General features: G+C 36.8%; 2 protein-coding genes across 11 annotated transcripts in view; one reads left to right on the top strand and one right to left on the bottom strand.

The window, feature by feature from the left end:
* Window positions 1–2526: 2526 nt before the first annotated feature.
* On the top strand, window positions 2527–11867 carry LOC113676054 (uncharacterized). 2 transcript variants are annotated; one of them, XM_027192677.2, is made up of 13 exons: window positions 2527–2728; window positions 2896–2929; window positions 3108–3294; window positions 4704–4810; window positions 5291–5394; window positions 6249–6355; window positions 6883–7084; window positions 7568–7608; window positions 7740–8221; window positions 9483–9534; window positions 9822–10198; window positions 10542–10666; window positions 11211–11867. In XM_027192677.2, the coding sequence occupies exons 1-13, from the start codon at window positions 2694–2696 to the stop codon at window positions 11284–11286; spliced, it is 1929 nt and encodes a 642-aa protein (XP_027048478.2). In that variant the 5' UTR covers window positions 2527–2693; the 3' UTR covers window positions 11287–11867. The 2 variants fall into 2 exon arrangements, with proteins under 2 accessions (XP_027048478.2, XP_027048477.2); XM_027192676.2 differs by having other exon boundaries at window positions 9819–10198.
* A 1049-nt stretch (window positions 11868–12916) lies between these two features.
* The window catches only part of LOC113676079 (serine/threonine-protein kinase MRCK beta), a 36183-nt gene continuing 32082 nt past the window's right edge, over window positions 12917–17017 (bottom strand). For 5 of the 9 annotated variants that reach the window (XM_089193432.1, XM_089193436.1, XM_089193434.1 and 2 more), the window contains 2 exons: window positions 15339–15396; window positions 12917–14568 (listed from right to left, as the gene is read on the bottom strand). In XM_089193432.1, the coding sequence (XP_089049558.1) occupies window positions 15360–15396 (37 nt within the window). In that variant the 3' untranslated portion in view covers window positions 12917–14568; window positions 15339–15359. Of the gene's footprint in view, window positions 14569–15338; window positions 15397–16326; window positions 17007–17017 lie in introns of those variants that run through there. The other 4 variants (XM_089193433.1, XM_089193437.1, XM_089193435.1 and 1 more) reach the window with 1 other exon arrangement.

Raw genomic sequence — 17017 nt, 5'->3', positions numbered from 1 at the left:
CCACTCCCAAGATTTCATTAGTAACTCTCCTTACTGTCTGTCATAAAATTCTTATCATTTTAGATAAGAGAAGTTGAGTTCCACTCAATTAAATTTTTTTTATATATTCTCATCACGTCTGCTTGATAATGTTATGAGAGATTCTCCCTTGGTCTCTTATGGGAGCTTAGGGTTAAGTGAACGAGTCAGTTAACGGACACATTTGGAATCCCTTGACTCGCAAAGAAAACAACAAAAAGTCAACTCTTAATCATAATCTGCTCTTCAACCAATCCAATGAAATATGCAAATTAAAACTTTCTGGAATTGATTTTTAACATAAAGTTTTATTCTATTCTTCTGCTATATCCTTTGAAGGTTAAAAAGAAAGGTACATTTTATTATATCTTACTTAATGAAAAAAAGGAAAAAACTATGATTCAGCATTCCAATCAATGAAAGCCAGTTATTAACTGTCTGCCACATTTTGTTTAGCCTATGGGCAGGCTGTCATGCTCGCCTTTTGCCTTACAGCCCCTCACCAGGGACAGCTGTAATTAAACCACAAGCAGTTGCTATTGTAAAAAGTTATTGCAACCCTTGATTCATGCCTGAATCATCCTGCAGCATCCATCATTGAAGGTTGGCTTCATATGCAAAAAAATGACTGTTTTTTCTTTTCACATAGAAATAATGTACATGAAAAATTGGGCACTTCTGATTGGCTCACACCAAGTGACTTTTCATGTAACCCAAGTGCAAAATTGTAATGCAAGTGCAAAATTGTAATGCAAGTGCAAAATTGTAACACAAGTGCTACTTAATAATAGTGTGCAGCTGCTTTCAAGATTTCATCTGTCTTGACTTTGTGTATTTGTTTTTGTACATTATTAACAAGTAATAATGCGATTTCTCTAGCAATCTAGTCTAATAAGCATTTGTTAATTTTTCAAAGACTACAAATTGCACTTGATGTCTTTGAAAAAATTTACTTGTGCTTATCGAAACTAAATTGTACTCCTAATCATGTTATTAAATATACTAAGCTAAATTACAAATGCATTCTGATCAAGTCTTACTTTAGGTCTACTGAAGGAGAGATGCATGGATAAAGTCACCATTGACAATATTTTTGCTTCTTTGATACTAATATAGAGCAAATAAAATCCAGGCTGCTGTGGGTCTGTATGGTTATAGGGAGTTTAAGAATAACCACAATGGCAATGGCAACAGCAACAGGATCATCACTAAACAAAAGGTTTAATGAACAGAACAATGGCTGTGTACATGCATTATAAATCTTGGTAAGTTTCTTTGCATCCTCTGCAAAACAACAAGGTGTGAACAACAGTGGTTTAACTTTTAAATTTCTATTTCTAATTTAACACTGTGTTCCATATTCAGTTCCAAGAAATTTTTGACAGTGAGAAACAAACTAAATGACATTAGAGTGTTGCGAGATTCGTAGGTAAAACACAAGTTAATTTTTTTACTGACGCTGTCTACAACACCACAGTCATTGTTTCTTAAACTCCTTATTAATTCAAAGAAGGCCTGAAAGTGTGGTAAGACCATTAGCAACACCCTCTCAGCTATTCTTAATATGCCACTAAAAATTTAACGTCATCAGTGATCTATTAATTACCGAATACGATTTTCTCTTTAAATATTTCCATTTAGTGATAGGTATTTTGTAACTCAAATTTCTCATGGTTTAAATTACCTAGCAACAGAACTCTGTATCGTCCAATTCTGTCTGTAATCATGATCTGATCACTTGTATGTTTAGGGACCGCATTGGACTCCACTCGTTCCTGTGACTAATTTTAGAATATAATTGTTACATGTCGTTCTTGTATGAACTCAAGTGAAACCTTATGAGGAATCGACATGCCACGTACAAAAATTAAAACAGATGCAATTCCTCAAGGTGCAGAATTTAAAACCTTTTGTGAGCATAATGAGAAAAAAACCTGCGAGAAAAACAAGAAGAGACAACGTTCGACTGCTGCATAAATTAATGCGATTAACAAAGGTTATTGACGTCGCTTTAAATTAAACCCGTAAAATATTAATGATCATGACATTAGCGTCAAACACAGATAATTTCCCGCTTGTTCTGAAAAAAGGTCTGAGAACACAATCAATAGCCTTTAAGCCTTAAAAAAATGAACACACAATAAATACATCTGTTGTGAAGCCAATTTCAATTTGGATCTGACAAAATGAAACTGAAAAAATTGCCAAGCTGTTCGCCGGCAGTCCTACGATGATCAAAATGATCTACTTTCCGCCTTCGAGGAGTGTTTTTAAGCATGATTGATCGGTTCCAACTGCGTAAATAGGATTTTATCTCTTTTCAGGAGGGCGTTCCATCCTTGAAATAGATTTTCCGCTTCAAAAAGTTGGAGTAAAAAATAGAACACGCTTCGAATCGCACAAAGAGACAGGCAGTGCAGTTCATTAAGCTTAGCGGCCTGGCATGGAAAAAGTGAAGTCTGCATGTAATGGGCCTTGTGATTGGCTAATATAACAATAAATGTCGATCAGGGATCACATGACCTCAGCAGGCTTGCGAGTCTCGGTAATGGCGACGTGAATTCAGTGTGGCGATATGATTAGTTTTCTTTTTGGCTTGTCGTTGCGATATTTTCCTAAAAATCGAACTTTTACAGGGAGCATACCCTCCCCCAAAAGTCACACTGGCAGTTTTGATGAGTAATAGGAAATATCCGAGGCTAGTGGACGGGTTAGTAGAGGTTTAATTGACAACTTCAGGATCGTGCGAGGCCGCCATGTTTTCTATTAATAAACTAGCTGATAGCCGCTATAAAGTCGATCACACGGACCAGGAATCTCGAGATGATCGCTTGCAACTCATCTAGCAAATAACAATAGCATTTTTTTCTCTTTTAGGTATAATGACCGGAGTCAGTATCATCCATGCCAGGTTTGTATAGAGTTAAATATGGGAGCATATGAACTTCAATCCAAACTTTATTCGTGGAGGTTGAGAATTGTTTCTCAATAAAATAACTTCTCCACTAAAAGGGTAAAGCTTATTTGGCGAGGTGTGCTGTCAGGTACGTTTAGGAATTCCTCTTCTCAGTAATATGTTGTTATTATAGGCAAGTTCCAAGTTCTCGTCGAAAATCCATCCCAACTGCAATTCGGAGAGTGGTCGAGAGAGGGAGAGATCGCCGATTAGTTCGACGAATAGTCGAGGAAGTTCACCGTACTCCCGCCATTCAAACTTTTCCCCCCGTTCCCATCGCTCAAAGCCGTACAGTCGATCGCGAGAAGGAAACAAGAGAGGTTGGTATTACGGGCTTTATGCTCGTGTCAGCTGCTAGAATACAGCTTATTGAATCAATGAAATGTGGCACCGTTGAAGGGTAAGAAAGCACTCTCCAAGATGGGATTGTGGACTGTTTAAGAAGGTGTCCTAAAGGAAAAGAGAAGTCTTGTGGAGAAATCAATAACGAAAAACTTTGTAAACAAGCCCAACCTCACATGTGTTATCAGCTCAGTCATTAGACAACAAAGTGAAAATCCACTGCAGGTGTTATAAAAACCTGGTAACCCTAATGTCCAGGCCTTGTAGTATTTCACACAAATTCAATCTATTATTTTATGGGTGAAAAGGGGTTTAAAGGTGAGTTTTTAAAGGATGCTAAGAGATATGGCCATCTCTTTTTATAAAGTTAATGGTGTCTTTATTTAAGTTCTAAAAAGGTGAAGTCAGATTTCTGCATGAGGTGGATTTCACTCCAGTTAAATGTCAACCGATTCTTGTTTAAAATGTTTTAAAAGGATTTCGTGAGAGCTGTCAACAGAGGATAATGGAAGAGCAGAGTTAAATTTTATTACTGCATTTTGTACAGAAGTGGTGGCAGTACAAACATCATTAGATTGAAGCTTGACACATTTAGATATGAATGCTACCAACTGTGGTGTCAGTTGCTGTCAAAGTAAAAAGAACTTGAAGCTCAAAAGTGGCAAATGCATAAGACTTACCATAAACCTACGTTGGTCTTTTTGATGCAAATGATAATGCATTTATCCACACAGTTTAGCAAACCTTGATTTTTTTAAAAATTAGTTTGAAATTGGAAGTTCTCTGTCACTGAATAACTCCTTGCTTGATGTGGAGGGTAAAATCTAGTCATATCCTAATTTTAAAAGAGCAGTCAACCATCACAGAAGAAATGAATGTATAAAACATGCAACATCAAATCGTAAGGCAGAGACAGGTAATAATGATAAGACCAAGAGAGTGGTTTGGTTGAAATGATAACTTCTTGTTAGTTTCTTATGGAAGTGACACTATTATCTTAATGTGCACAGTGCAAAAAGGGGAAGTTATAAAGTATTTTTATTGGAGATAGGTTTTGGTCTTCTTGAGGTGACAACTGAGTTAGCTGGAGAAGCCCAGCATAGCAAACACTGAAATTGCTAGCAATTGGTTCCATTTGAACCCTTGACATGCTTGATTTGTTGCATTCTAATGTATTTTAAATTTAATACTCCTTTAACCCTTTCACTTCCAAGATCTCCTTAGTAGTTCTCCCTACTATTTTCCTTACAATTCTAGTGTTTGCACAGAGACTTTGGTATTACATCAGCTAATAATCCTGTAGAACAGATGACAAGCTTGAACAAGATAGCACAAATAAGAATGTTCATCTGTCAGTTCTTTAAAACTGCAGTTTCTTGTTCAACAGGTTCTAGCAAGTCTCCAACTGATGCACACAGTCATCATACCCTTCCTAACAGTAACTCACATGGCAATGAGCGCCACAGCAAGCCCAACCATGTCAACAGTGATGAGGTACAATATTTTCTAAAACTTTTCAGTGCTCTACAAGAGAAAGTGCAAATCTGTGAAAAGAAATGCGTCACCAACTTTTTACAAGCTGTCAATAATGGAAGATTGATAAAGGTTTTTGTTTCTGTACCTCTGATACACAGTTTTCCAAGCCTTTTAAAATTTTTAGTTATTTTTGGATGAAATCAAAATTGCTATCAGAACTTCTTAGTAGAATTTTCTTTGGCAGGTGATATGGTGTTTTCCATAATTGTCAATTCAGGGGAAATTTTAAAAATATCTTTCAATCCCTATTTGAATAAGACTTTCTGTTTCAATTTACTGAGTGTGTCACTGAGAGTTGAAACATTTTTGTTGTTAATCCTTGTTTCTTATGTTTTAAAAACTTACCCTATATAATACAAAGTACCCTGAATATGATGTCATGAAATCTAAAGATAAGAATGTTCCTTCTTGAGTGTAAATTTTTCTTTTCTTTTGCAGACTTCTGTTTGGTCTCAGCACACCAGTTCTTCAGGAAAGGTTTACTATTACAACTGTAAAACTGAAAAGTCCCAATGGGAAAAGCCAAAAGAATGGATTGAGCGGTAGTAGAAACTATGATAAAATCTTGTGTTTATTTAATTTTGCAATTCATTTTTTTATTTTGAATAAAAGGACAAAGCCATCTGGTTTTTAGGGACCTTAAACAGTCAGGACTATAATGCCAAGAAAAAATCTATTGAGAAGTTAATTATATTTCTAATAAGAATTTTGTGAATTGCTGGAATCATGTTATTGATTTGTTCATTAAATATTTTGCTGAGCCACATTCTCTGTCCTGTTATCATTTTGCTTAAGGTCCCAATTACCACTGAGACTGCTGTAATCCTATCTGTATAAACGCTGTATTGTAGAGGTCACAGAATTTGGGTGCATTTCAAAAATACCTTTCTTAATGGTGTTATAATAATTGTACTTCAGCTAAGTTTTTGCCACACTAGTTGTTATGGGGAACTTTCACAGACCTGCGCTCAGGGCTCATCAGCAAAAAATGGCAGATGTCATTGTTGTATCAAACAGGTGTAAACCTCTGCCACTTTTGGTCAAACCTTTGGTAACAAAGCACCCCCATCAATGCATGCTCTTTGCCTAACAAAAGCCACTATTTTAAACTTTCATCAACCCTCCAACTCCCATGAGAAACAAAGACAGAATTTATCCTTACAATATCAAACAGAAGTAATGAAAGTAAGGGAAAAGATCATTTAGGGGATTAGTAGTCAATCCAATATCAAATTCTTCAAACTGACACCATTTAAATTCTATGGTAGACAGTAAGGGATGAGATGTTGGGAGTGGAAAGGTAAAGAAATGTAAGAACTACATAGTAGTGTAAAGTACACATCTTCCATGTATTTTAGGAATTGTCTTAGTGAAATATCATTTTTTGTTCCTGCAGAGAAAGAAGAGAGAAAGACAGAAAGGACAGAGAAAAAAGAGATTTTATGGCAGCCAGAGATGGACGGGAAAACCGAGAGCATCTGGCTTCCTCCAAACCCAGCAAATGTGAGTTATCTTCAGTTAAATTACATCCTCAAACTCTTATAAGTGATTCACGAGTAACTTGTCCCTTCATTATCAATACACTCTCTAGCAAAAAAAGTGGTAAATATTGATAAAATCGTCTGATAAAAAAATACTATTTCAATGCAACACTTAGTTGTCTTCACTATAAATTGCAACAAGAGGGGGCAATTACTGCTTGAATCTTGTGAGTGAAAGGTTTATTAGGTATTGTATGATTAAATACCTTTAGATTTCAAAAATACTCCTCTGTAGAATTCAGAGACCCCCAAAAACTTAGGCCTCTCTTGCAAAGAAATCTCCAACAAAGACAACTTTTGACATGGTCACACATACTGATCGGCACTAAATTTTAGTTACCTGTAATCTAAATGACTTCAGTCAACCAAAAAACTTTTTTAGAAAATGAGATTGCATACAGAGAGTGGGGTTGACTGACTACTTCAGAAATGTAACACTTGGGAAAGGCTGGAGTTGGTTGATGTATTTATATCTGAAAATTCTTTCAGACATTTCCCCTTCAAAGAATATTCATCGAGATCATCATAGCTCTAGTGATAAGCGAGATGGAAACCATACAGAGAGTAGGAATATGTCTGCTGAGCAGAAAAAAGAAATCCAGCAGAGATTGTCGGGAACAACTGACAGAGGATCTCCAGTTGTCAAAACTTCTTGTGTACACACCACTGCTCTTCCAACAGTTGTCTATAGGTGAGTGGAGATAACTTTATCAACTATACCATAGGTTTTATTGTTGTCCTGATCTGTTTTTTATCTTTCTTTTTGTTGTTTTTGTTGTTGTTGTTGTTTTTTTTTTTGCCCAAATGTTTTGGGCCTCTGTTCGCCCTTTTCATGCAAATTTGATCTTTATTGCACTTGCACTAGATAAGATAAAGAAATTGCTTTCCATGCAATCACCTATTGTTGATAAGAGCTTGTATTAATAATTAAATTGGCCATAAAGCTTTTGGAGTGTAGTGAAATCCTGGTAACAAAGGTACTCCTTTCTCAACCCTGTGCATAGTCCCCTATGGCCAATTTTAAACCTTCATTTCTCATAAAGGAAGTCTTAATCCGATTGTTTACTTCTTGCTTACAATCCACTCCTTCATAGGCCTGTCCATTGGTGAACACCTTCTATCGATATTTCTTTTTAGGTTTGCATGGTTGCTAATTTTTTCCTCTTTTTATTAGACCTTCTCCTACTGTGGCTAGTATGGGAGGAGAATCTGCGGGTAAGGTTTTTGTAGCCTAATTTAAGGTAGAATTAATTGGGAAAAAAAAGACAAGGGAAAAAAGAAATTGAAGAACACACTCAAAATTGTCAGATTTTTTTTTTATTTTTATTTCTCCTTTTAAATTGCAGTTTCACCCTCTGGAAGCTTACAAGATGTTTCACCTCCAACCACTCCATCTTCACGTTCCAACATGTACGAGCCATCCTCACACACTCCTTCACCAAATATAGTCACAGCTGTTTCACCTCAAGTCGCTCAGCAGCATGGAGTACCTTCTCCTCAATTTTCTTCCCGACATTCAGCGATTTCCTTAGCACCAAATGTATTCCCCCAAGCACCTGCAGTTACAGGTGCCCCAAGAGTAGTGCCACAGCAGTACCAGTATCCTGTAGGGCATCCTCATATTCAGAATGACTATAGACAGCAGTATGTGAATAGCAACAGTAACCCTCCTCAGCTCCAAATAACTAAGGCAGCATTACCTCTTCAAGCAACACATGTCCCTTCACCCCAGCAACCAGTGATGTTCAACCAACAGATTTCTCCGCAGACAGCCCTTCACCCATTACAGCAAGCCACACTAGTGCTCCAACAACGAAAGATGTCTGAGGTTTGTAAACATTTTTTTAGTTGAAATGGTGGAATTTTGCCTGATTATCGATAAGATTTTCAAATCATGCAAGTATATTGTGCATAATGAGTTGTGTTGTTAGTCATCTCTTGGACAACCCTGCAATAGTCTAAGTACTATTGAAAAAATTATTGTATTTAACAAACCCTGTCACTTGCTAACAGTAGTCAGTGTTTAGGATGTAAGTAGCATAATGTGATTTTCTGGTTTTGAAGGAGAAACTTAAAATGCTAGTCTATCACATGTCACCCCTGACAATTCAACAGCACCTTAACTCCCTTGTGGAGATGGCCACTGTGAGAGTAAAGTCTTAAAGTTTCTTGCCTGAGAGCAAGACACAGTGACCTAGCCAGCACTCAAACAAGGACCTCCTGACTTGGGATTCTGAGGAGGCATGAAAGGGTTTCTATGCCAGGGGAGAATGGATCAAAATAAATGTATCCTATGCACAATTTTTACTGAGTGGTTGAGCAGTTGTGTCAGTAGTATTGCTCAAAACAGGTGACCAGATATAAAAGAAGCCAGAAATAGAGCTTGCTAAGTTGATACATACATACATACTTTATAAACATGGCTGACACTTAGCTATATAAGGCTAGTTTACAGGTCAGTCATGATGACCCAGTATTTAAAAAAAATTAGTTCGGTGACCCTCCTTGATATTTTGGGTACAAATTATATTTATTATTATGCATTTGTAAAGAAAATTTTTTTAAAATAGATTATTCAGTGAATATTTTTTTACACCTTTACCAGCATCTTCCTAAATAACTCGGGTTCTTGTAGATAGTTTTCTTCTCAAATTGGGTGTAAGAATAGAGAATGTTGTGTGGTTTTAGAAATTAAAAAAAAAAAAACTTGGTCACAGACTTGGTTCTTGAGATATCTTTCAGAAACTGAGTTTTAGAGAGCTTTTCAGTGCCACTTAACTGTTGCCATGGCAACAGATGAGGCTGACTAACACCCTTAACAATTGCTTTACAGTAGTTTTATACAGATGTTAAAACATCTCCCTGATGTTGAGATCAACCATCCTGATATCTTTTATAATTGGATACATTCCGTTAATTGTTGGAAACCCTTGAGAGCATCAACAAGCTACCATATCTTAAAAAATTTACTGTTTAATTTTTTCACCATGGTGATCATTAAAGATACTTTATGTAATGCAAGGGCAATGTCCTTGGATCAATCTTAATTGAGGCTTTTTTATGGTAATTTGTTTTTTCTTTTGCTATAGGCACAAGCAGCTGCAGCAGGAGTAGGGAATATACAGCCGTCATATCCAGTGGGCAAGTAGCTTAGTTTCCATCAATTCAAGGTTTTAAAACAAGTAGTGACATTTGAACTGTGGTACTTGTCCAAAATAGGAGTATCTGTGTCTAATCAGTGAAGCTTATAACATGAGTGAAATTCAAATTCAGTCAGATTTTTTTGTTCACATGGCTGACTGTCATGTCTTTTCTCCTTTCAATTTATGGTACTACTATCCAATAGCTCATTTTTACAAGTATTTTTTTATCTTGTATTTCACTGTTTTTTATTCTTAACTATGTCTTTTCACCTTGAAAAACAGCAGCCTCAACAGTGACACCTGCAGCACCTCTTCCACAGCTTGCAGTCTCACCAGTCTCAGTGGCTATACACAGAAAGGAGGACAGGTCGCATGTACACAGCTCACCTGGTTCTCCTGTGGTGTTCACTCAACATCCACCTGTGGCAGTAGTAAATGAGTCAAGCAGCTCGCATTCCCATCACTCCTCTCACCAACAGCTTGCATCTAGCTCCAGTATAGTGTCATCTAGTCCTCTGTCTCACTCCTCTAATGCATCAAGTCCAGTACCTGTGGTACAACCTGCCACTCCTACTGTCAACTTACAGACGGTAGCAAAATATGTGGATAAAAATCTCATCTCTCATTTGTCAGCCTGGCCCACAGAGGCAATGGATAGACAAGTAAGGACTTAAGGTGTAACAGGATAAAAAATTAATAATAATAATAATAATAATAATAATAATAATAATAATAATAATAATAATAATAATTGGATACAGCTGGAATTGAAAGCAAAAACAGCAAGCTCTTGGCTAAGCATTGACTTGTTCTGTGCTTTCATTTGAAAAATTGGGTACAAATTTGATTGGATGTTGAGGTTGAGGTTGTAACATTGTTATGTTGTTCTAACTTTGTTACATGTATATACAAGATGATTGTGGTACTAGATGATCTGATGAAATGGTCTTGGGCAAAATTGGTGCTGTGATTATAGCCTTTGATTGTTTCAATAATTTCTTTCAGTTGCATAAACTATGGGAAGAAACAGGTTCATTTTCTAATGATAGTGACAAAGCCAAAATCGAACAAATGCAGCTACAGTCTGAAGTAGGTTTTATGGAAATGAGATTAGACACAGCAAGTAGGAGGTGAGGCAAATGAGGAACTTGTACAAGCATTTATCCTGAACATCTTAGCATCAGCACGCGTACTTTCCATACTGTTCTCTAAAGATTTCTTAAGCTTCTTTAGTTAGTGATCATTTCCTTTCTTCTCATGACCTTGATGTTTGATTCAGGGGCAATACTGTGAGGAGAAATTATATGTCAGTCAACCTTAAGGGTTAACAGAGTTCTTCTACGGTCTTAATCAATGTGATATAGCAATTATATTGCAACAAATCCAGGAGGTTTTTGTCTATGGCATGTCTCAAGCCCTTGAATGGCAGGAATCCGCCATTCTTAGTTTGGTTTTCTCTGATGTATTATAACCGTCCACTTTCCATATTGCATACATCACAGTGCCTTTATTTTCTTTTCCTTTCATTTGAGGTAATGCCAACTTGCAATAGTACTTTTTCATTTATGCCTTTTTTTGTTCTTCAGCTTAAATTTGTTTTAATTTAAACAACAAATACTCCTGAAAAAGTATTTCGTCTCCGGTAATTGTTTTGTATTTCTATTTCCTGTACAGAATTTCTTCATTGAAAGGGATGACGAGAACTTTAGAAGCATTACTGGCTGAATCAGAGGCTAAATTCTTGTCTTAGTGAAACAACTTGTCGAGTTCAGTGACAACTGAACATGATGAAGTTGTGATAGAAAAAGCAAACGAGAAGTCATGACAGCAACGATGTACAGCTGTACAGACCAAAGTGATAGCTAACAATGATACCATGGGAGCGATGTACAGCGCTGTTGCTTGTGAAACCTTAAGACGTGAACAGTCGCAACTAAAGCCAGTCATAGGTGACTGACAGAGTAGTGAGAGATACATTGGTAGTCTGCTTATAGAAGTATAAGTTTCTGTTGATAATGAGGTATCTCTCTGTGATGTTGTGGAGTATTTGGTAGATATATTGCTTGGCAAAGCCAAGGGTATTGGTTAGGTTGAAATTCGCACTCCACAGATCCCTGGTCGTTAACTTCTTTTCTATTTTTTTTCCTGTCCCTTCCATCCATAGTGAACTTAAGAGCGACAAAACCGTAATTAAAGGCACAAGCCATTGTAAAATATGACACGTAACTGATAACGAAGTAAAGAAATGTTTTCTTTCTAAATGTCATTTTGAGTATTTGTACGAAACATGCCATCAAATAAGCCAAATAATAAAGTTTTTTTATGGTGTGATGTGCGGAGTGAGTATGGTGAAAAATTGGCCGAGTCCATGTATGCTGGTGTATGGATCTGAGGGGTCGCTAGCGCGCTGAAACACCCAGGTCTGGAGGACTGAACTAAGAGAGTTAAGGGCAGCTGACGATGGGCGTTGGTTCTTGTCTTCGTGGTTCTTTCATATCTCAGCATTTTGATCGTGCTTTATTATGATTTAATCTGAGAAGAAGCGTGCGTTATCGCAAATAAAACACTAAGAGAAGAAAAACTATGCGGTATTTGACGGGGCGAACGTGGTGCGAGTGAAACATTGGTAATCGGATAAACCGGTTTGGTAACGGTCTGCGCTTCGGCGGACACCTAAGAGTACAAGAGCACTTCAGTTGCCTGTGGCTTCCTAATTTATTCTTGCTTATCATTCGTTATAGTAGTCTAAGTTTTAAAAGAAAATTAGAATGTAAGGATTTTTTTTTCACCGCGAGCCGGTCCTGAGTCAGCGATGATATCGATTTGAATCCAGTACACCTCACAGTTTGAGGAACGTTGTTTGACCGGCTGTGAATGATGTATCATCTTCCTTCGTTCCTATAAGGTGCTTCGTTTCGTTTTTGTGCTCTGATCAGAATATCCTAGTTTGGGCTAAAAAAGGAGCATTAAGAACTGAAATTGCATATAAGACCGACGGAATCTCTTGGGTTTCTATCTCTTTTCTTACAATTTTTTTTTTGTGAAATTGTTTCTACTGTTGTTGAATTCCATGTTGTAAGGGGGTTGTAGTTCCAATCGCTAAAGGTGGGATCATGGACACAGGTTACGGTAGTGATAACTGTTGTGGACTTGTTTAACATGTTTCCAACGGAAACTAGTTCTCTGACCCTTACAAGATGAAGTCTTTCAACTGATTAAGGAATAGCTGTCAATCGCGGTTAATTTGACGTCAAAAATCGAAAAATGTTGCCATGACAAGTATTGAATCGGCATACGACAAAGCAAGTTCTGATTCACTGTTTACTTCTTTCTACAAAGAAAGAAAAAAAGCAATTCCACTGAAACAGAAGACCGACCCATTTTCAACTCTAGCAAAGCCAGATCTTTTATTAAATGCTGCCAAGACTTATGATTCTAAAAATATGTATACATAACAGGTAAAATCTTAAATTTGAATAATAACAATAGATAGAAAACTTGCAAAAAGCAGTTCGTATTCACAATTGGTACAAACGTAAAAAAAAAAACCCCAACTTGCAGAGCCACCACTGTCACCGGGATCATTTAGAAAAACTTGAATAATCGTAAGGAGCGTTTTTCGATTGCGTGGCGTAAAACCACAACCAAAATAATCAGAAAAAATGAGAAAACCTTGAAGAGCCAATGAGAACTCAAAGTGAAAACAACCAAACTCCCTAAAGCGCGGGAAAACGCGGGAGACCAAGTCGTGATTGGTTTCAATTTTACAAATGATTGGTTGATAGAGTGGCGCGAGGTTTCTGGACCAATCACAGATAGAAGGCAAAACCAAAGCAATCTCGGTTACTTTCGACACTGACTTGAAAATTTGTGTACTAAAGGAAATTCATCATTGGCTATCAGTGCTAACGAATGAAGCAAGCAAAGAGAACAAAGAATTTAGGCGAAGCTCGCTGCTTATTTTATGTTTAAATGATCCCGTTAACTGCAGTTACACTGTAAGTCATTTTGAACCAAACTAAGGCCGCACCTATTGCAGCCCCGTTCAAGTATTAAAAAACAGCCTCGAGGAGATTGGATGTACAAAAAAAAATACAGAAATTTAAACTCTGTTGTTTAACAGCAATCGTACAAACGCTCCTATTTCTTTGTGAAAACATCTCAAGCAATTCCACATTGGTTTCATTCTCAATAAAATGCAACTTCGTCTTCATGTCACTCCCCCTTCATATAATATATCAGATTGTAACCATGTTCACTTCCACAAATTATCATATACAAGTGTTGGCTGACAAGCCACATGAAACTAAAAACTACCAAATTACTAAAACTCAGCCTTACAATGTTTCATTTCCTAAATTGTTCTTTGTGGTCAATAATAATTTTCTGTAAGATAACTTGACTTTCCTACAAAATTGTTGCAAGTCAAATTGACTTTTGCCTACCCAAAAAAAATCAATTTCTTTATCACTGACATAACATCAAAATTAGTGATTGATCACCGAAAAAAGGAAAAATATATCGTAAAAGATGTACATCACATTACATAGAACTGTCGACAATATTCAGCACCTCTGCTTCCTGCCTTGTAAGAAGCATTTCAAATTCGTAAGCTAATAAATTGCCAGCACTTTCAGAGATTTGATAGCATCTACATTGTTCACCTTCACAGCCAACATTTAGTCTTGTCACGCAACACACTGGAAAAGCTTCTTACAAGCGTCACGAGCAGTAAGGCCGTGGTAGAAAGCGTGCTGCACGACGGGAACAAACGACGGTTGCAAAGGAGACTACGTTTCCATATAAAGATTAGCTTGCAATCAAGTTTTCTAAACCAGCCCTGCCGGTTGATCAATAAATGTGATAATCACGTTAATAACATGTGCTGCTTTGGTTCCAGACCAAGCAGTTAAACACACGTGTGTGACACAAAGTTATTTAACAATTAAACTTATTTCTGATGATATAAAATTTTCCAAGCCAACGTGCACAGGATCAACAACTGACTTGACAATCTTGAAAAGATCAAAAACTGCGGAGGAACAAACATCATACTTAGTAATGTCCTTTTAACACTGTAATACTTCGGAATGACTAGCATGTAAATTCTCCTTACAATATCAGCCCTGAATCAAACATGAAAGTCGCGAGAATACAAGGAATGATCACCAACTAAATAAGCTCTTGATTGTTCAACAAACTCTCCTTGTCAGTACATTAGGAAATGTATAGAGAACAGTAGGAGAATATGCATACCAATGTTCGGGTGTAAAGAGTAAACAATAAATGGATGTGGAAAATGCCCGCCACGCCCTTCAGCTAACTGTCTTGGGAACAGGTTCTCAGTGCTACATCGAGTGGTTTAAATCCAGGTACAAAATTTGATCGTGTATAGTCCGGGTGAGAGTAGCCCTGCGAAGAACTGCTGTGAAACGCTAGTCAGGACGACCCTCACTCCGACGAAGGGATAACGCTCGAAACGTCAGATTTGAAATTCTTTACGGAGGCCAATTTACGTTATTAACTCAGTTGACAATACTAAATTACCCTGTTATACTCTTTCTTCGACGCAGCACCGCAGTTTCTTTAGAAACTTACCCCCTTTATTCATCTACCCTCACCTGAACGACCAAATTACAAGTTCGGTTTCTCAGTGGATGGAACAAATAAATCCAACATCTTTCCCATCCCAAATTTCTTTTCAATACACTTTGCCACCTGGGCTTTGTATCTAAAATCCTGAGCTTACTAAACACGCTTTAGCTGTGAGTTGCAAAACAGACAAACAAAGGCTAAAAGTACCTGCATTGTTTATTACTTCCATCAGAATCTTGTAGTATCTGAAAAATTCAATTGAACACTACAAGGGCGTTAATTTTACTACATCTATTACTGTGAAAGATACACTGAGTGAAAAATTCACTTCATTGTTGCCAAATCGTGAGGAATGAACTAAATCGACTGCATAACGCCCCCAGTCTCCCAGATTACAGAACAAAAACACGGAAGAATTTCTTGCCTCAATATTTAGTAGCGAAATGTTAGCAAAGTATATTAACATAACCCAATGGATAACATTAAGGACAAAATTTCTCATGTTAGGAAAATATTAGAAGTTAAATCGTTACACTAAGTAACCTTAAGCTCAAGAAGCTCAGATCACAAACGAAGAATGTTATATTTGCACGCTTTGCGTATGACATCATCCACCTACTCTTAGTAACACATTATGCGACAATTTGAAGGTTCGTCATTGAATTTTCCCCATCATGCAAGAGGGGTTGGAATCTGAAATCGAGGTTACCATTTTAAAATTTGAAAAAGATGTCTTGCGTATCTAAGTGGCTCTCATGTTACTCAGCTTCCTGACACACTTTTCCATCAAAATTGCACCTCAAAGCTCCTACCTCTTCCTGTGATAACTTTTCAAGCGGTTGACTGCGCTTGCCTTCATTGTACATGAAAATTTGTATTGATAGATATATCCATATTTGTATTCATAATTTAATATACAGCGACGTGATAAATTACTCGTAGCCATTTTTGATCTTAGTGAAATTTAAACATGAAACGGCACTTAAAATAAATTTTAAAAATTATCGGTTATTAACTTTCTGAAGGAGTGCCTCATTTGTTCGCCTTCAGCGACAGAAATACACTACCAGAATTATAGAGCTCTGATCTAAAAATGTTGCGAACGAAATTTCTTTTTCTCTTAAATATGCGTAGAATTAAAGGAGGACTCGAAAGACAACCCAGCGGTGAAATAACACAAATAATGAACACCAGAAGAATTATAAACCGTTTATTCTTTACTTGTTCACTATTTTTCACAAGTAAAATTAACTTCCTTCTCACAACATCCATGTCTCAGCATCAGATCATTTCGCTGGACAATTAATTGGTATGAAAATTCAATATAACCCGACATACGGAACGAAAATATACATTTCAAGACTCTTTAGCGCCTGATGACGGTAAAAAAAAAACGTACGACATCAAAAAACCTAGAAGTGTCTCTGAACAAAATAATGAAATATGAAATATTACACCACCTCTTATTACAGATATGAAATATCGAGCACTTTCAATTGGTTTCTACTTCAAAACATTACAGCCTTTTATTTGCTCTGTTCAATATCTTTCCAAAACTAGAGATTTCTGCCATGCTTGCCTCACATTAACAGTACAACACTTATACACAACGGCCTATACACAACTCCTCTCTTGCACTAGGTGCTGTGTCACAGCGCACAAAATGGCTTCAAACCATTTCTTTACCTAAGTAAAGTAGCTGGTTAACTTTTAGGCTTTCCTACTTTTACAACAATGCATTTTAAATCTTAACAAATATTCTTACTTTGGCCTTTGGGCAGAGTAGAAAATTATTTATGGAGTTAAATTAATTAGTTTATTTATTCTTTTATTCAGCGACTGAAGCCATCGACATGTGACGAATCTTTCTTCTTTCTGTGGGGAAA

This window comes from Pocillopora damicornis, chromosome 14 (assembly GCF_964200805.1).
Source record: "Pocillopora damicornis chromosome 14, jaPocDami1.2, whole genome shotgun sequence".
Taxonomy (NCBI): Eukaryota; Metazoa; Cnidaria; class Anthozoa; order Scleractinia; family Pocilloporidae; genus Pocillopora; species Pocillopora damicornis.
Note: the sequence above shows the minus strand (reverse complement) of the source record. Positions and strands in the feature narration are given on the sequence as shown.